General features: G+C 37.6%; 1 protein-coding gene across 2 annotated transcripts in view; it reads right to left on the bottom strand.

Annotated features, from left to right (window-relative positions):
- The window catches only part of MMS22L (MMS22 like, DNA repair protein), a 91,841-nt gene that overhangs the window by 40,146 nt on the left and 30,762 nt on the right, over positions 1 to 20,933 (bottom strand). For both annotated transcript variants that reach the window (XM_075747766.1, XM_075747767.1), the window contains exons 12-14: positions 19,841 to 19,960; positions 19,194 to 19,420; positions 16,245 to 16,754 (exon numbers count right to left, since the gene is read on the bottom strand). In XM_075747766.1, coding sequence (XP_075603881.1) covers positions 16,245 to 16,754; positions 19,194 to 19,420; positions 19,841 to 19,960 — 857 coding nt within the window. The remainder of the gene's footprint in view (positions 1 to 16,244; positions 16,755 to 19,193; positions 19,421 to 19,840; positions 19,961 to 20,933) is intronic.

The following is a 20,933-nucleotide window of genomic DNA, read 5'->3' on the forward strand; positions in this document are numbered from 1 at the left end:
CCCAAATACTGAAAAGTAACTAGAAGTACTACTACCCACAGTTATCTCTTCAGATATTCCGAAGATAATTTTCAGTAATGCTCCTGTCTTAGCATTACATATCTAACACTTTTATTATCTTGTCATTGTTATTTTTCAGGTAGGAAGCCTGAAAAAATACTTCAAGGGTTCTGCGTTTCTCTTAATTTAAAACAAGACTAAGACAGAGAGAAGAACTGTAATCCAAATAAAGTTTTTATTTTTTAAAATGAAGCTCTTCTGCTCCAGCTCCTCTAGCTGCCTTTGCAGAAAATCAAAAACTATATGCATATGGATACTCTCTAGCAACCTGCTGGGAGTCCCGAAGTGTAAGTGGTTTAGGAAAATCTTTCTCTCCAAGAGAGAAAATAGATTTTGGAAGGCAGGTAAACTTGCACTCAAGATAATAAAGTAACTTGTTTCTAAATTCCAAACCCAAGTATTTTATTTCCTTCCTGAAAAATCAATTTTGTTCTTTAGGGAGTATCTGTTCTGTTAAAGGCTGCTGTTTATGTAATACATTTTACTGAAGGAGATTACTCGGGGTACCAAACATCCCCTACTAACATTGTTCCCAACATTTGGTAATACAGACAGTAGAGCTAATTTTCTGTCATCCAGGAGGAATGGTAGGCTTGCTAAACTTTAATCATCATCCCCTCTGAAACACTGTAAAAATGACTGTTAGAACTGATAGTTTATTAGATCAAAGCTACCATCAACAATGTCAATTCTGCCTGGTCATGTTAACAGGAAAATGTTTTACGAGTTCTACCACTGGGCATCCATTTAACTTCTAGCACCAGCTATGCTGTAAAACCGTGCACATAATTTATTTGGTGACCTGTGTGTGTGGGAAGCATTATCCAGGAGAAACTTCTCACAGTCTGACAAAATGCTTTGATTTGCACTGTTCAGATGATTGAACAAAGAGACTTTAAGCAATCACCAACAATAGCTTTTATCTCGAAATGTGCTAAAAGTGTAATATGACATGAGAGCAACCTATTGCTTAAAGATCAGATTTGATAAAATACAAGCGATTGGATAAATACTACATTTTAAACTTGTACACATCTTGTCCATTAGGCTTAAGAATTAGTAAAGTTCATGTTTATCTTAAACACCATTTTTTAGCAATTCCCCCCCCAACACTCATAATGCCTCCCTGGTATCCATGGTAACCTCTTTGCTTACATATTGTTTAAAATACACCTTCATTCCAATTAGGTGAAGTAAAGAGAAAACAGCCATTCATAATTCCTCAAGTTACTGCTGGTTTTTTTCTTTTAGATAGTATTCAACAGTCTTCACAACAGTTCCTAGTTTAAGTCTGTCACATGCAGTTGACGACAGATAGGTGTGTCACCAAATTCTCTTCCCTGAATCACAGCAGAACTGATTTAATTATTCCCAATTATATGCACAGTATATAAATGTAGGAATTAATTAGATATCTGTATAATTCCAACAATGTAGATTCAGTAACTTAACTGTTTTTTTTCAGTGCAAGTATATTGCTATTACTCTGCAAGGCTTCCTAGAGTTTAATCTATTCTTTCTCTATACTATAAAAAACATTTGATTTATAATAATCTGATACAAACTGCAATGTCTTCCAAAAAAAGACTCACCTCAGACAGGAAACATGCTCAATAAAATATTATTATATCTAATATTCCACTGTATTTCATTTCAAAACAGAAAGGGATGTTGTTTAAAAACTTGCAGCACAATTTTTTAAAACATTCTGCTTCTGTGGGCCTTTTTGGTACTTTTGTGAACTCCTTAAGATGCACTCCACCTGCCTAGTTCATAATTTTTTTTATTTTGTTTTTTTGAGAAAGCAGCTGATAAAGGCATTTTTCTGATGCTTTTGCATAAAACACACAACACAAAAACCAGCATAAGTCTTGGGACACCTACCAGCCCCTACGACTCTGCCCAAATTCAGCATGCCATGTCCTTACTACACAGCATCACCTACTCCAGGTAGGTGACACAATGTTAATAGTGTCAGAAATAAGAGTTTAAAGTTTTCCGTGCAGCTGCTGAAAGAGTTCAGAGACCTCGCAAGACACCCAGAGTTAAATGTTTAAACTGTTTTTCCTATTTTGCTCTTTAAAACCTTAAACTAGAAAATCCCTTGAGTGAGAAGTCAGCGAAAGGCTGCCATCCCTTCTAGGGTTAAAAGATGCTTTTGTAAGATTTTAGGTCAGATTAACCTTTTGCTCACAATAGGGCTGGTTATTGGTTTTATTTTTTACTGTCTTTAACACAGGTAAAAAATCAATATGAAGCGAGACAAAGGGCTCTGGAGGCCCTGGCTACACCAGCTTTTGGTTTGGCTCATGCACAATCCTACAACATGCTGAGGATGGGAAGGATTAGCCTGCTTGTGTTGAGTAAACCGATGATACTCAATAAACAGTTTCTGTTGTAAACCCCTTAGGACGTGCAAAGCCACACTAGTTGGCATTAGACCAGATAAGCTGCCGAACCAGCTGTAATCTCATTTAGACCTGAGCTGATCCTCCTGTCCTTTCATTCCACAGGATCAAAGCAAACCACTGAGGAGGCAGCTGTATTATAGCAGCAGTGCTTGCTGGATGCGGCAAACATTTCATAAATTCCTCTCCTTGAAGCGAGCCTGCACATAATCTACCCAGAGCCAGTTCAATCAATGGATTTCTGAATTCATTAGTCTTATTATTACAGGATAACTGTTTTCTCCACATAGTGTGGTAGTTGTTGCAAGCCAACTTTGCAAAACAGCTCTTATTGCTGACCATTTCTTTCTGGTAATGTGCCTTTGCATTTTTGCTGTGCCACATGAAAATGATTTAAATCACTTCAATGCAGTATTTTTTTAAAGACTGGAAATAAAACCAATTCACGAACATTCAAGTAGGAAGCACTGAAATATCGTAAATTCTTCCAAGCATAATTACTGGCTACCTGCTTGCATGCTTCCATATGCATCAGTAATAATGACCAATGTTTTCTGAGCTCTATGACAGCAAGTGATAATAGCAAAAGCAGAGATTATATCATTGTAGTAGCATAAATACAGACTGAAATTACAGATGTGAAAGGAGTCATTCGAAGAAAAATATTTCTGTTTGCCTTTTACTCTTTGTGTTCTCTGAAATTAAAAAGAAGAAATATTTTCATTGTTAAAGAAATGAATAGCACAACTTAAAAAACCCCAGAAAACCACAAAAGCAACAGGTCTTTTTAAACTAAGCAAAAATGAAATCCAAGACACTGGATCAAATAAGACTTGTGGGTGCAACATTCGATTTCTGTACACCATTTGGAGTTTCCACTGTGCAATTACAGCTAAAAAAATGTTCCAGCATAACCTTAAGAGCTTAAGAATGTTCTAGCATAACCTTAAGAACAGAAAGCATAATTCAGAAAATGAGTCAACTGCTCCATTTCCCACCACTGAAGTCTGCAGTATAACACATATTCACAGATAAAGAAAGTAAAACTAGATTTGCAACTTACATTGGAATAGGGAACTACTATTAAAAATACTTCTCAGTCCTTTGCTAACTGTATTAATTTTTAATGTAAAGACCTAAGTTTTCCAGTGCAATGGCAAAAAAAAAAGTATGTAAGAAGAATTATGCAGTACAGCAGTGATTTTTGGGTCACGTATAAGTAATGTTAGAGATTCTTGGATCATTCCTTGAAGAATGAACAGTAAGCACAGAACTAAGTTTGGCCACAAGAATAGGGGAGGCCAAGTAACCCTTACAATTAAGGTAAAGACAGCAGCATTTGGGACTGACTTATTTGCAGCCAGTATAACTATACAATACATTCACACACACAAACGAAAAAGAGGATCCCTCAGAGAACAGCTCCAAGTTTACAGAGTGCAAGAGAAAGATCTGTATCATCTTTGCATGCACATCCTAACCTACACTACACAGATCTATTGGACCTCTCTATCTGGCTGTTAGTCTTTAATAAGGGTATGAAAAAAACTCTCCCTGTAATAGAAAGCTTCAATGAAGTATAATAAAATCAGATGTTTAACACATGCAAATGATTTTAACAGATTACAGAGATGACATCTTTAGAATGAAACTTTTTTTTAAGTGCTAAAGCACAGATGTGCTAGAGCATGTCATAGGCAGCTGGCAAAGAAGAACAAAAGGTATTTGCACCTATCGTCTACAGATGTGTAAAAAACCCTACCACACATCTCTTCCTCAATCACTTAGAAACCATCTGATGTGTTAGTTAATGATTCCCCTCTCTCCACTTCATTCTTCAGACATAAAGGGGTCCCATTTAACATAATCACTTAATAACAGCAAAGTGATGGGTATCAGAACCCTAATTCTTCTAATATTTGCAAAATCCAGCTCTTTGTAATAATAATAACACCATGATAGCAAACTGTAAAACTGTGTAATTATACTTTAATTGTATTGTGAGGCATGCATTAATCACAAAGTTTAAGTACCAAGGATGGAATTATAATAATTCTGTAAAACAAATTTAAGCTAGCTAAGTAGGTCAGAACCACGAGCATGCAACAGGAGACCTCTGGGAATTTATCAGTTAATGGCTATTTATGTGCAAATGAGTGCCCTCCAACCCTCCCAAATCCTATGTTGCTGAAGGGTATTTCTGTTAACCAGGAGCATGCTTAACTGCTGAGGCATAAATTAAACCATTTATTGGAATGATTTTAATTCTTTTCTCCCCCCACCCACTCTTACTACTCCCTCCACCCTCACTAGCACAATTTACAGTATTAATTTACATGGAGATAGGATTGCTGAAGAGTTTTCAGAAATTACTCTGTTTCAAGGAAGAGAGAAAAAAAAAGAGAAGAAAAAAGCGAGAGAAAAACTTTCAGTAAGAGACAGTAGCAATGCTATACTTATTCTTCAAATCTTCCAGAGGGCAGGCTGAGTGGTTCAGTAGTGCAGCAGTGCAGTGGAAACCCTTTCATAATGAACACTAATGAAAGCAAATTCTGTTTTACATCCTCATGTTCTAAACTTGGAGAAGACAATGAAGCTCAAGGGGGAACTCCATCAACTATATTTTCTGTTGTAATGCTCAGACTGTTCTCCTATCAAAGGTTTTCTTTCGAGACAGAAAACAACAAAAACTTCTTGGCTGCAGGAAAAAACACCTTCAATTGTTGGGTTTGACTTGGAAAAAACTAGTCATTTTTGATGTCTTAGGAAAATAGATACCTTTACAAAATACTCAGAATCAAGGTGTATTGAATTTTCTCTGTGATGTAAAATGGGGATGATTTACAGACAATATAAATGATTTCGCAACACTTATAATTGTAGCAGTAATTCAGTACAGCAAGGTAATGCAAACATAACCTCAAGATTCACTTTTAGGCTTTTATTTTTGTATGTTTGGGGTTTCTTTTTTCTAAGCACACACACACACACACACATTTTCTTGCACAGCTTAGGGTCCCAGAATAATAAAACAGTAAAAGTTTGATTATCCTAACATCAATTAACCATAGCTCCCTGTTACCCTAAACAGGGTCACATCTCCCCAATGTCTAATAATTACGTTGTAAAATCCCTTGATTGCCTGAATATATTCAGTCTCCCTGTGACATTTGGCTAATCATGGTTGTGCTATAGTTAATTATTATTAAAGAGATAATCATAGTGCTTTACTTTCTGATGTCATCTTTGAACCTAATACAAAACTCCACTGAACACGTACAAACGCATTTCCTCCCCAAATCAAGTCGTTGTAAAATACCCTTAAATATAGAGGTGTGGTGCGAATTGGAGGAATACCCTAGGAGCAAATCTTTAGCAGCTTTAAAATAATTTAGGCAGATACGTGGAACACTTACTGAAGTATTTTCAAATGCCTATCACCAATAACTAATCAACAGATTCCTGTCCAGGAAAACAAAGAACACCAATGAAAATATTTGCTTTTATTCTCATGGTGGACTTTTTGTAAGGAAAACACGACTGCAAAAAGCAGTAAAAGAAAACCTCGTTGTCCTGGCAAGCACATATGTACTTGCCTGTCACTTCCTTCGCCTGCCCCTCGATAAAAGATGACACACATCCCCAGCTGCCGCCAACTCTCCTGCTGCGTGCGTAATGGCTGCCCTGGCTGCCTGTGCAGTCCCTGCATTACCAGAGAGAGAACCAGAAGGTTTCTGTTTCTTAACGTGGATTTGCAAGCAGACACGTTAAACCAGAGACTTCATATCACTCTTTGATAACAGCCAGAAATTAATAAATTAAATATTTGACAAAAAAGAAAAAAAGTTCACTCGTGTATTTTCAGAAAGAATTAGCACAGCTGTATTATCAGAGCCTGCGACAAGCCCCTGGTTACCTCACCGTTCCCTACAGCGAGGGGCTGCAGCCTTGATTATGTCTGTACCTTCCAGCCATTGGCAGTGTCTCAGCATTGCCCTAAGGCTTTAATTAACCCCTATTAGAGATAAACAGGGCCTTCTGGTTGTGAAAAAGAGGAAAGAATAGTCAGTACCTCCAGCTGATCAGAGAACTAAGTAAACAACAAACTGGTTTTACCTTTCTCTACTTGCTCCTCCCAGTAACAATGTCAGAAGGGACCCCCACAAGAACATGAGATGATGCACGATGTACACGTTGCAGAGTATGCTCTACTCTTTCCATTTTGTTTTTAGGGAGGATAGAGTGGCCTACTATTTCAGGCTCATTTTCACCATCCCAGGTTTAGTACCACTGGAAAGAAAGCTGAAGCATTTAGCCATTGGCAATTAACAGCACTCGGAACTTGCTCCAAGCCAAATAGAACATGACAACACACACGTACATGCCCTGTATCAATTAGCTTTCTTTAGAAAATGTCTAAAAAAGCATTTTCAAACTAGTTTTCTAGACAGATTTCAAGACTTGAACACAAAACCACCAAAAGCCCAGCACCCTCTTCAGCAGGGCCACTGTGCTGCCCACACAGTAGGACCCACCCTCTCACTCCCACCCCAGAAATTCCAAGCACTAGTAGGATACAGAAGCACTGAACAGGTTCAACTTCTTCCCCCCCTACAGAAAGGGGAAATTAAAGACTGCATATACTACAAATCAAAATGAATGACAGATTTCCAGAGTTAAGTTTTATGGCAGATTACAGGTTCAGTACGGTCTCTTTACTTTCTGATTTCACCAAGTTTTTGCTCTGTAAGGAAAAGCACAGAATACTGGAAGCATTCAATTGACACCAGCTACATCAAGCACTCCTTCATATCAAATCACAAAGACTAGCCCCTAGCCAATGTTTGTCTAATGCATTGTCTACAAAGTAAAAAATGAAATTCAGTTCCACAACTCTCTCTTACAGCCTACTCTAAATAACCACACTAAACTTCTGCCCCAAATTAAGCCCATTCCTTCTTCAGTAGCATAGAGAACAAGTCAACTTGTCTTCCTTGCAATGTCCTTTTACGTACTGGATAACTTCTAGCATGTCTCCCTTTCTATGTAAAATTAGTTCTGTCAAATTTCTACAAACTTCCTACTCTCATCATTCACTTCTGTGACTCTCTCCAATCTTCAGTTTATTCATAAATGTTTTGTAAACTGCCATACAGAACTATGCTAAAGACAGAAAGAGAAGGTCCTCTCACCCGCAGAAGTTCTATTAACACACCCCACAACGACATTGGAGTTTATTTTTTCTTAAACAGAGTCACATTAAGTCCTGGTTCCTAATATACAGGCTGTGTGCATGAAAGACCATCATTGTTACAAGAGTTAGCCAATGGACAGATTTCAGTCAAATTTCAAATAATTACTTTCTTTCAGCCACTATGTTATTACTAAGTCATGTAAATAAATATTCATGAAAACAGAGGTCAAAATGTAAGTACCACACCCACCCCCTCCACTTGCTTTTTAAGATACAAGGGAATCCCCTTGAACTACAATTCATAATTCAGTTTCCCTCGCTACGTGAGGCAGAAACTGTGCTGGTGCAGGGACAAAATAATATATCCTGCAGCCACCCCTGCCCAGCAGGCGAGCAAAGCCTACAAGCCAGGGCAGGGTGGACAGATGGGGTAAGAGCTATGGCACCTACCTCACTTCAGCCAACCTTGCATATGGATAACCCCTTGGTTCCTCTCACCTCATAGTATACTCCCTCCCCATGCTTTGACAGTATGGCTGCCACGCTAAGCATTGCTTATGTTGTATTAGCATTTCTCCTTCCTAATTTCAGTATTGTGCACTGTATTTCGTCTTGCTGATGATGGCAGGGGGGTTGGAACTACATGATGTTTGAGGTCCCTTCCAACCCAAACCATTCTATGAATTTTTTTTTTTCAAAATACCAAAGTAATATTAAATTCTAGTTCTGCTCTCCATTTGAACACAGAAAAATACCCTATAATTTTTGTCCCTATATAAACTCAAACTTTGTAGCTCATTTTCATCTGCTGCAACTAGTTGTGCTGAACAGTTCCTCATTTTCAGTGATCTGAAGTGATACCATTACACATTGATAATGCTAAGATAATACAAGTAACACTGAAGCCTCACACTAATTAAGTTCTTTATGAACATTTTCTCTCATTCCCATAGACTCACACCATTTTACAGTAAAACCGTGCTTGTAAGGCTGCTTTTTCTTTTCTTTTGTGATAATATCCAGAAACAAGTATACTGGAAGGTTTTTTTGTCCCAGAAGAAATTTCATCATGAACAAAGCATCCCAGGGGAAGAAGAATCAAATGGTATACACCCAGAAAACAGTAAACAGAAAGCATAGAATGTATTTAGATTAATTCCTTCACTTAAGTCACTGGTTTCATGAGAGCACAAGATTGCTTTTGCTGATGAGGCAGTCCCCTAAGTTAGTATTAAGAGAAGCTGATGCTGGTAGTTTACAGCTGTCAGTAATAATCTTAAACAAATTTGGAAAAAAACAGGCAAGTGACTATTTATCATCATTGCAGCTACCACTTAGTTTCCAAAGCACCAGTGATGGAGGTGGGAAGAACAAAACCCAGTATTTTGTTCTACTGAACCACTGAATCTTTCAGAACTACACAAACTACTACAGTCCCTGTTGTGTTCAGCACCTGGCAGGTGCTTTGCTTGCTTTTCATTTTCCTCCATCAAGACAAGTATATTCATGCGTTCAGTTAGCATAAGGATTTTCCTTCAAGTTCGTTCAGCTTTTTTTATCATCCTTTTTAAAGGCTAACTTTCTTTAAAACACACAGGCATAAATTAATTCTCTTCTCCAGAGATCACCTCCTTTCTCAGGGGCTAGCAGTGGAGAGAAGAGTACAAAGGGAAATACTTTGTGTGAAGCTGAGACATACATGTATTGTTCAGCGCATGTAGATGACTCCTCTAACTGTTCTTGAAGACTACGGTGACTTGCTCTTGTCCCAAAATGTACACTCGCTGTTTTATCAATTAGGTTTGTGATTCCCTGCTACAAGAAGAGACCAGAAACATAGGGGAACCGATGGGCAGAGGCACAGAGTGTGCTGCAGTTTGCTAGAGAGGCTCAGAACGTCTTCCCAAACAGGTTCTCCATCCGCTTTCTCCATCCTCTAGCGCAGACTGGCAGTAGGAGGCAGCATTGACTCTGACAGCAGCAGCTCTGCGCTGCAAAGTAGTTGGGAGCTAGCTTCATTCTTCTGTCATTATATAAGCAAGATGACACTGTTCTCTAATCCAGCCAAAGCTGATAAGTACCATCAACCTGTCACTTCCTACATTTCAAATTCTAACATTGCAGCATCAAAGAGTTTTTACATTTCGATTTCTTTTGCTGGCAGCAGTCGGTAGCCTCTCATTCTCCCACGGTGTTCTAATGCAGCATTTGCACACCGGGGTTACTCCCAGCCTGAATAGCAGGTCATCCCCTACTCACTGAGCTCATCTGCGGCCCATGTGCTAGGCAATTTAGATCCAATCAGCCCTTATTTAGCTCAAGAGTAATGAGCAGCATAGTGACACAGACTTAAGCCTGACCCTCAGGACACTGCTCATCAAGCAGTAAAACTGTGACAAAATCATTCATCTTCCACCCGCTGGCAAGAAATAATACTCGCACTCACTGTATTACTTTTTCAAGATATAGGAAAAAAAAAAAAGTCCTGAATTTTCATGATGTGAGACATTAATTTGCAGAAAGCTGAATTCCCTTAAACCCCCCTGTTGCTATGAGCTCACCAGGGGGAAATAGGCCTTAGGAGACTGAAATGGAATAAAGAAAATTGCTTCAGCTTTCTTTTCATTTTAAATAAGCCTTAAATCTGACAAGAGATATCCTAAAGAGAGAAGGAATATATATGTTGTAAGGTAACGAAGAAACAATCAAAATTAAGAGATTAGAAGGCTACTTGCATATAATGGCTTTATTGGGTAAACGTATTTATTTGTTTAACATCCACAACAAAAAATATTCCATATGAAAAGCCTTTCTCACACCTCGCGCGAATAATAAAAGAAGGAAAACTGAGAGGAAAGTTAATTTGGGGAAAATAGTTTCAAAAGTGAGACACTTCCATCAGAAAACAAATCTGTGCTTTATGTCCTTCAGGGAGCACATATTTCTCTAAACAACTGCAGGGTCCCAAGCAGTAGGTTCTCAGTACACCTGGATATGATTTTACTCTCTTTTTCGGTGGATTTACTCTTTCACAACAGTTAGTCTTGTACTGCTGTCAGGAAGGCCACAGAAAGCTTATGCAGATTAATTTTTGGTAGATAAAATGGATACAATAGATGAAACACAGAAAAGCCTTTCCCTCTGTAGCACAGGGGACAGAGCTGTGCATCTTCATGATTGATGTCTGACTACTAGACTTGAGTTTCTTTAGCTTCGGGTGTCTACCAAGTCTGGCCATGTTTGGGCATCAACAATCAGAAGGTCCTTTGACAGCTTTTGTTTCAGTTTGTTGTTACCGTGAGTCTAGAATAGAATAGATTATTTCAGCTGAAGGAGACCTACAGCGATCATCTAGTCCAACTGCCTGACCAATTCAGGACTGACCAAAAGCTAAACCATGTTAAGGGCATTATTCAAACACCTTTTAAACACTGACAGGCTCAGGGCATCAACCACCTCTCTAAGAAGCCCGTTCTAGCGTTTGACCACCCTCTCAGTAAAGAAATGCTTCCTCATGTCAAGACTAAGCCTGCCCTGGCGCAGCTTTGAGCCATACCCACGCACCCTATCACTGGATCCCAGACAGAAAAGACCAGCACCTCCCTCTCCACATCCCCTTCTCAGGAAGCTCTAGAGAGCCATGAGGTCGCCCCTCAGCCACCTTTTCTCCAAACTAGACAAGCCCAAAGTCCTTAGCTGCTCCTCACAGGACATGCCTTCAGCCCTTTCACCAGCTTTGTTGCCCTCCTAAGTAGATGCTCTCTATTACATCTTAAACACCAATATGAAATTGATTTTAATCAATTATTCAGCTCTTACATGGCCACCTACTGATTCAAAACAGACAGTGAGAAGCAGAAGTGAATATTCTTGCAAACCTGAACCAATGCTAGACATTCAAAGGAACTTTCTATAAGCAAAGTATTAGGTACACAGCTCCAGTGCACAGTGCGTCTCATTTTGTTCCCTTCTATAGCTATACCCTCAGAGCAGAGGGGACACAATCAAAATACATGTTAGTTTTAGCCAGTCATCTTTGAAGATCAGAATACAAGGGACAAAGGTATAAACCCCATTATTTTAAACAAAAAAAAAAAGTCCCGGGGAAAAAAAATCTCAAATGCCACAAAGTTAAAGAAAGAGAAAAGATATTCAGTTTTAATTACAGACACACACCTTAAGGTAAAAAAACTGTAGCTAAGAACACATCCAGTATTCCCACAGAAGATAGTAACAGATTAGTTTTAAGGATTTAGAAACAGCAAACCTCTCAAAATGTTGCTATGTTCTAAAGCAGTGCTTGCTTCCCACGCTCTAAAGCATTTATAAATTAGATTTTCTTTACACTCATTCAAATATCGGTTTTATTAATGGAATAACTGAACTTTAAAAAAACCCCTAAAAATACTTCAAACGATAGGTCAAGTTAGCACAGCAAGGCACGCTTGCTCCCTAACAGTAAGATCTATGTTGTAAAGTCAAAAAGGAAGGATTTTTTTCCTTTTTCCACACAGGTAAACAAAGTTCAGAGCAGCTTTTAACGACTTTCTAATGGTCATTCATTAAGCCTGGGAGGTCTTAATGCCAAACGAAGATCTTCTGACTCTTGGTTCAATGGTTTAGTCACAGAGTTGCCCTCTGCTTATCAGGACATCATAGCCAGTAGCTCTAAATATACTCATGAGATTGGATGTGTAAGAGAAGACTTATGCTCTTCCAGACTCTTCTGGATACAGCTTTCAGAAGTTCAACATCAGAAAATACATTTTACAAAGACTAACACTAAAACCCCTGAGGGGGAAGAAAAGAAGGAGGGAGAGAGGAGGACCTTTCTATTTTCCTCCTGAGCTTATCTGCTGACTTACATGGTAACAGAGAGGGGGGAAGATGCTTCTGTTGGTCTCGGAAAGCTTCCCACAGGCTGTTTTGATGGCAAGTATAACGCAAAAAAAAAAAAAATTACAAATGGCTATACATTTCCATAGCAAAGATATACTGGATAATCCATTCCTATCGTGATTTCTCTCACAACCTTAAGGCTAGACACACTTTAACAGATAGAACCATCCAGTTCTGCTGTTATCCATGGCAGAATTATTAATGTAATTTTTAATTAAAGGCAGGTTCACCTGATTAGTATTCCTGTAGAGGTTATGAAATTTACACACTGAAATTTTCAATAACTTTTCATGTCCTTCAACACTGGCAGAACACTACAAACAGGCATAAACATGCAAAAATTGTTTTCAAGATAAAGTTATCATTTATTATGCTATTAGGTTTGTGGTACTTCTCATTTCTCCTATAGGAATCAGTAGCAAGGCTCCCCAAAACCTGGCAAAGATGTGTGGAGTACAGCAGTGATTTTACACCTGGGCATGTACTAGCATTTTATAATCCCGTAACTCAGTGCTAATACACTACAAAACCCAAATGCCAGGATGATGATAGTAAGAGAAAGCTCATGTCAGAGGAATACCTGATTACAATAAAAGACATTTTAGCATGTTTCAAGCACTTCTTTTAAGACTAATGTATTGCGATGCTGGAACCTACTGTTTCCAGGCACTCAGCAAATTTGAGAATGTGTACATTTTACAGCGAGTTCTGTCAAATCTATTAAATGACTGTACTTTTATTAACGTAGGGTTTCTTTCTGTGTCATGAGGCACTCAGATGACGGGTAGTGCTAGAGATTTGGAACAAATTAAAGCACACATGGGCAAGCATCCTGCATTTACCTTTCATTAAAGAAAAAAAAAAATCTGGATTGTAAAACACTGCTTAAAAATTGAAACAAAATAAAGGAAAAACTTATGTCTGAGCTAGAAGCTGAATGCTCCAAGTAAACATAGGAAGGAAACACATTGCATTTTTATTTTGTGGAGTTTCTTGATTGTTTACTTTACATATGTTTTTAAAAAGCAGACTGTATTAAAATACAATCTTAGACTTCATACTGAATCTCACTATGAAGATCAAGTACTTGGAAGTGCCAGCAAGTAGCATCTTGTTTCCAATTATCCACTCACCACATATCAAAAACTAATAGAAATGAGTTCTCCTGCCAAGTCATAGTTCTGTTTAAATACAATGACACTAAAATAATCATAATGATAACAATTTTAAAAAAATAAAATAGTGGTTAAAAAAAGCTTATTTAAAACAGTCTAAGCATAGGTAAACAATCAAAAGCTCCCAGTACTTTTCTAGCAGACAAGAAAAATACAAGAAAAACCTGGAAAGGGTTATTTTAAAACACAGTAGTATAAAAATGGTGCAGGTGGGAGTCTCTTTTCAGATGCCTTTTAAGAAAAAAAGAAAGGAAGAAAACAAGTGCACTTTCAAAACCTTGTATGCCAAGTTTTAGCCCAGAGCAAGTTTTCACTGCTATGTTACAAACCCTTGAAAAGAAAGGTTTATAATGGAAATGCTGACAGACCCTTAACCATAGCAGCATGAATAGCTATAATTAAAGAAGAGCTTTTGGCTACACCTCACTCTGCAAATGAAAGATTGCCAATTTTTTTACAGTACCCTCAAATAAAAGCAACTGGGAAATCTGCAATGCGATTCTAGCAATCCAACAAGATATGTTAAAGGAGACTGCTAAAACTATTTGACATTTTAAGCTTTAAATACCGAGGCATTTAGTTAACGTAACCAAGTCAGTATTTTCATAATGCTACTTAATCAGCAATAAAGAAATGCTCCTGTGAGCCATCATCTGGGGTTAGCAGAAAGTGGCACACGAAGTTATTATTTCCTAACAGCCTAGAGGGAGCCACTTCTTTCTTTAATCAGTGATCTCCCTTCCTTCCCACCTGAAAATTCCCTGTCATACAGTTAAAAAATTATTAGAGTGCAGTGTACAGAAAAATTACATTTATGAAAAGCCTACTATCTTATATCTGCCTGGATTTTAAAAACAGGAGAGAGAATGGCATTTGAACCATTTCATCCTTCTCCAAGTTTGCAGACAGACCAGGCCTGATCAGTCTGGGTCAGCCAATAATAGTTAAACAACTGGTTGGCACAAAGTCATCCAAATCTTCTCAAAGAAACTGTTTTCAGTGTTGTTTTACTTGTATGGCAACAGAGGACTCTTTTCAGTGAGAACCAGTAATATCTTCCTGTTCCATACCACCTGAAGATCAAAGCCTTTTATGAACATTAAGGAACTGAGCTTCTATGTCGATGGTATAAATAGGCAGGCGACAGTAACCAAATATATAAATACAGAAGCTGAAGTAAAGAACTGTTCAAAACAAGGCTCTAATAAGCTCTCTCATACCAATTAGTATTTGAGCATGTTGGCAATTAAAATATTTCACCAGACCTGCTTTTTGTAAGAAAAGGTACAAATACTGTCCTGTACCTTGTCTGTGATGACCCAGGAAGTCTGTAATGAACTTCTGTGCCCTCCTCTTTGTGTTACGACTGAGGCCATTAGCCCCTGCTCTGGAAAGCTTTGAAATAATGCCAAGTTATGAAATAGGCAACTTTTTCATCAGTCCCAAATTTCTCCCTATTTCATCTTTAAAAACAACACAACAAATGCTGTGTATTAGCTAATGGAGAAAATGTCAAAGTATTTTTGAAGTCTCCAATTTATTCCAGTAAATGCATTCAGTTGAACTGAAATAATAAATAATAAATCAACTAAACTTAGTTTTGTGCTTCATCTTTTTTCAAAAGACTGCCTGAAAAACAGTTGTCTTTGGATGTATAAGCTATTGACAGCTGCAGTCAAACTACTAGACAATAACAAAGAACCTAGTTAAAGAGAGATCTTGCATATGGGCCTCACTATTCCTATTATGCACTCTTCCACAGCTCCTTCCACATATTTCAGTCTTGCACATTTGAAGTAATGGCAGATCAACAGCTGCCTCTTAATAGCTTATTTAAAAAAAAAAAAAAAAAAAAAGAGTTTGGGCTTCAAACCAGAGGACTACCTCTGAAAGGCATCAGTAGACAAAAATATGTTTATTGAAAAGCACTGCGAATGTTGGAAACTGAACTAGCACATCAAAGCAAAACTGCTTGAAAGTGGTAAAATATGATTTCCTTCTTTCCTGTCGAACCCCAGACAAGTATTTAAATCCCCATAACTGTTGTATTTGATTGCAACCTTGGTGAAAGAGAAAAAAATAGTCTGAAAAACAGAACAGATTCACTGAAGAAGGAAAAAACCAAACCAAAAAAACCCCACACAACACCAAAACCCCCTACCTGAAGTAATTTAGAACAGATATAATTTTGAGATTTCCTGTGCCAAAAGAAAGATAGTATTGTTTGAAATAGTAGCAACTGGATGACTTTCTACAGAGCCACTAATTCATAACAAAATATCAGGGATGTCAAACCTAATGTCTTGAAATAGTAAGGAAACATTTCTAAGATTCTGAATGCAGTGAAGTATCAGTGCATTTTCAAATTTAACGTATCAGTCACAGTCCTCTAGAGATTTCTCTTTCCTTTTACTCTGTTTCAGTAAGAAATTAATATGAACTACAGTTTAACCCTAAACACAAAAACAACATGCCAGTCAATATACACAATTTAACTAAACAACTTACCGAAGTCTGGCTAGAACAACCTGAAGAAAATTTAGGACCATACTCAGCTCAGCTCCTCGACAAGCAGGCAGCAGCATAGTAAAACCATCATTTAGCAACTTTTCCTCCGAAAGGCTCAAGTAGCAGCTGGTCTCAAACACTTCTTGGACACCATCAATATAGGTTGAAAGTAGAGTCCAGAGATTTTGTTTCTGTGTATAATCATTTTTGGTTACTAAAAACTCCTTTGCCTTCTCACGGAAAGCATTTGAGAGTTTCTCTGCTAGGACACTAATGTCCATGCTCTTCTCAACATAAATCAAAAGGAAAGCAAAATGACCTCTCCAGATGAGAGCTCTCTGAGACACAGTGATGGAGGACGGAGTCAGCAAATCCAAAAGATCCAACACTCGACTCACTATGTCTTCTGTCTCCGCAACAATTGCTAGCATGAGGAACAGATTAAAAAAGTTCTGCAGCCCCACTTCTGTCAGCTCCTGCATTCTTCTCCGATGGAACTTGGAATAAATTCTACATTAAAAAAAAACCAGGAAAGAGAAAGTTTCTTAAAGTACGCCATTTTCTATCTGCTTGATACGCTAAAATTGTATTTTCATGCTTTTAGTTTACAGTTATTTTAAAGTATCCTCTTTTCCCTGCCCTCTTCTACTCTTTTGGCTACTGGAACAAACATGCTATTTCATTTTCCACTCCTAATACAAGGTACGCATTAAGAGTTTTCAACCCCAGGCACCACCTAACCCTTCCCCCTTATCCAATCTCTATCACAAAGTTGAGCACAATGTCATGAGCAGACTCTCTCTACTTTGTCTGTGATGATTGTCCTCCATACCATGCCTTCACATCAAACTTAGCCCAGGAGGGCTGCTAGGAAAGGAAGTGATTTGTTGTGAAGTGGCATCTCTCAGCAACAGCAAACAATTCCTGTACAACTTCTTTCCTAAAACTCCATTATTTCCAGGTGGCACAAAAAAATTTCCAAGAAACAACCAGGGACTGTCCTTCCTTCAGCTACTGATTTGTTCTTATGTTGTACTCCCACAGCTGCTGTGATCAAAGCCTTACCTACATAACCCTCCTCAGGGAAAAAAGGGAAAGGAAGATTTCTCATGGAAAGCTCTTTTTCTCCACAGTGCTTTGCCAAAGTCTGTACCGACCTGTATTGCACACCTACTGCATGGACTGCAGACTATGAGTTTGGGAGAAACAGGGAAACTGAGACGTTTCGGAGAGAAACCTCTCTCCAGCAGGAAGATGTTAAGAAACTTAAAGCTGTATTGCTTATATGATAGTGTTCAAGTTGTACGTGGCTGATGGTGAGAAGCACTGCTATTTTGCAACTTTAAAGGGATTGACAAAAGCAGAAAGTTTTTACATAGGTGGCTTTTCTGTGACTTCTGCTCAGATCTGAACTTTTAAATAAATGCCACCATTCTTACAAGAGAGAAATAAGATGAAAATGACTTGCTTAACTTTGATTTGTTTGTTTAAAACCTTGGGTATATCCTTCACCTTAATTAAAGGTAAGTTCACACACAGTAGTTAAACATCCATAAATGCTGTCTTCCTATTCTGTCCCCTGGAAAAATAGTTGGAAATGGTGCTGAGGTTATCAAATCTAGCCACCAAAAATTACAGCAAATCCAATTAATGTTGTTTAGTAGTAAATTACTACTGACAGGCATTTACGTTCTTCATGCATCAATTAATGCTTGGTTAGCTGCTGAAAACAGAATTCATCCCAAAAATCATCGCTGTAGGTTGTTAAATTTTGCTTCTTGTGTAATTGATTTATTCAAGGTAGAAATGATGAATACTGGTTGAGTAGACTGACACAGTGTGTGTTGTGTATTATTATTCACCCTCTTAAATTAGGGAAAGTAACAAGCTATAAGAGCACAAAAATGTAAGTATAATTTGTTTTCAACAAAAACAGAGCTGGCTAATTAAAATTACTAACTAAAGCAAGACACTGATTCAGCATCCAACAACATATTTGTTTCTATGTAGCTGTAGTGATTTTAAACTTGAACTTTACTGACTGGAAAAACTCAGGAAGTGTACACAGACATTAGACATATTTTCCCTGATAGCCAAGATAACCCTTCTTTCTTGGAAGAAACATACCGCATAGCTTTTTAAGATGTGCACACACATATGCATTTTTTATTTATTACTTGCATACAAAAATATTTTATTAATACTTAATGAAATATTTTTTATAAAAATCAAAACACCCACCCAAAGCAAAATTAATTCTAAGTCTTCTATATACAATAAAAAAAATTTTTAGAAAGTTAGCACCTTTAATGATCAGTACAATCTCATTACTATAATAAAAGTTTTAAGGATTCAGTAAGTATTCATCAGGATTTGATTTAGAGCATATATATTTTATGGTTTTTTTCATATCATGATTAACCACACCTCTTAATCAGTATGTTTCAAAATTAAATGAAAAATTAAAACCCTCAGAAAAAAAAATATTGCGAGAAATTTTGGAAACCATGGAGAAGAAAACAGAACTATAAATGAAATCACAGACCTAGCAAGACCCAGTCTGCATGTACTTGGACAACACATGGCTTACAGCTCAAACCGAATTTCTGTGCTTTAATTACATTACCTGTCTGGCAATAGGTTTGTACCACTGCACAGGCTGCCAGTGTACCAAATTCCTGGCCTGGGGGATGAAGTAAATCATCAGAAACTATGGATGCCAAGGTGATTCTTGGACCCAGCTCTTGGACCCTGTCACAGCCTCAGCTGGCAACAGAAACTTCAGGGAACAACTGCCTTCTTCAAATTATGAATCACCCTGGATCCCTCATCCCCTTTACTTTCTCCTGAGCACAGTACCCCCCTTGCTTTGGTATGTGGCTGGAAGGGCCATGCAGTCTGACTCACTAGACCTCTTCCAACAGGAGACAAACTAAATCATGGCCATACCGTCCTTTAATTTGTTTCCAAGGCTGCACGCCACTGTTCTCTGCCTCTTCTTTCATCATCCGTGCCAAGATGCTGAGAAAAATGAAGTAACTGTTGCTGGACTTGTACAAGTCGGGGATCTGCTGTTCACAACAGCAACTCTTCACCAACTCAAGCATTGACAAAGAAGTTTTACTAATATTTGCCAGACCCCTCAGACCAAGCCAGGGAACAGTAAAGCAACTGTTCTAAAACAATAAATGAAAACAGAAAAGATAAGTAACAATAAATGCTACTATTTCAAAGGCAGTAAGATGCAGTCCTTCACACAAACAAAATGACATGTTCCTACCACAACTCAAAGAAATAAAAATGCATTGTAAGTATGTTCAAAGTTATTTTACAAGATCTTAAAATCAGTAGCCTTGATGAAAATAAGAGAAAAAATATATTTTAATTCATTCTGTTGTGACATGATGTAATGGAAAATAACATATATTAAGTATGATTTCTTAAATAAATATAGCAAATTTAAGGATACTTCCAAGGACTAGTAAGTTTTACAAAAGTATAGCAATCAAGCTTGGCTAGAGGAGAATCAAGATTAATTGCTAAAAATCAAGGACTGTCCATGTGCAATTCTACATTTTTTATATTTATCTACTTACCAGGTTCTTGCTGTAATAATCCCAAAGTATGGTGACAATAGATAGGTTCAACTCCCAGACACTACACAAAGTCAAACAGCACTGAAGATGCATTCGTAAGTGTTCCTCTAACACACCAGCCTTGAAAAAGGATTAAAAAGTTTATTGTAGGAGGGTAGCATCATCCTGTCTATATGTAATCCCAATACTACCAGACTATTAAGAATAATTTACTAACATAAAAATTATTTTTTAATTATATAATATTGAGTAAATGCATTTGCTAATACGAGCAATGGTAAGAATAGGATGATAAGCCCTGGACAGGCTTTGTCCTCTCCACTGACTATAAAAGTGGCTTAGTGGACGAGCTTGTGTGTAGTTGTCTTACAGGAAAACTTTTACACATGTTAAGCCTAACACATCTCTGGTACAGAATCAAACTTGTTCTGTGACAAGAGAAACCTCTGACTTATTTCTAGCTTTCAAATATATCTAAACACTATATAGGTCTGGAATTTCTAACTGCATAAAATAAGCTAAAGAGAAATAAAAAGGGTAAGCAAAAATAAAAGAGATACAGGACGAGTTTTATGACTCAAAATCATAGCCCCAAGAGGGGGAATGAAAGCAAACCATGCCTCAGATAAATATTGGGAAGTTATCCCTTTCAGTTCCAATTACAATGCTAGGTCCTGAATTATGTCCCAAGCTCACCCAGCTCAGAAAATGCTTAAATAAATAAATAAAATCGCTGATGCCAGGTGATGGAAAAAGATAGCATTAGGTTGTGTTGGGTTTTACGGGGGTTTTTTTGTTTGTTTGTTGTTCTTTTAAAATAGTATTTCATCAAGTACCTGTTACTGGAAGAGCAGGACTTCTGCTCACACCTACAATGCTATTTCTTATGGCTTACCATGTCTTACAGCTGCTTTTTTTCCTGTTCAGTGCTACACAGAGGAGTTGTAACTCATTAACTTATCTCTACTTGGCTATACATTCACGTGGAAAACATTATTTGCTAGACTTTGTAAGAACACTGTAAACAATTACACCTATCATCTACAATAACTTCTACCCATCTCTGCCTTCTCTTCTCATGAAGAATTAATGT

The sequence above is a fragment of the Balearica regulorum genome, chromosome 3 (genome assembly GCF_011004875.1).
Source record: "Balearica regulorum gibbericeps isolate bBalReg1 chromosome 3, bBalReg1.pri, whole genome shotgun sequence".
In the NCBI taxonomy this organism is placed as follows: Eukaryota; Metazoa; Chordata; class Aves; order Gruiformes; family Gruidae; genus Balearica; species Balearica regulorum.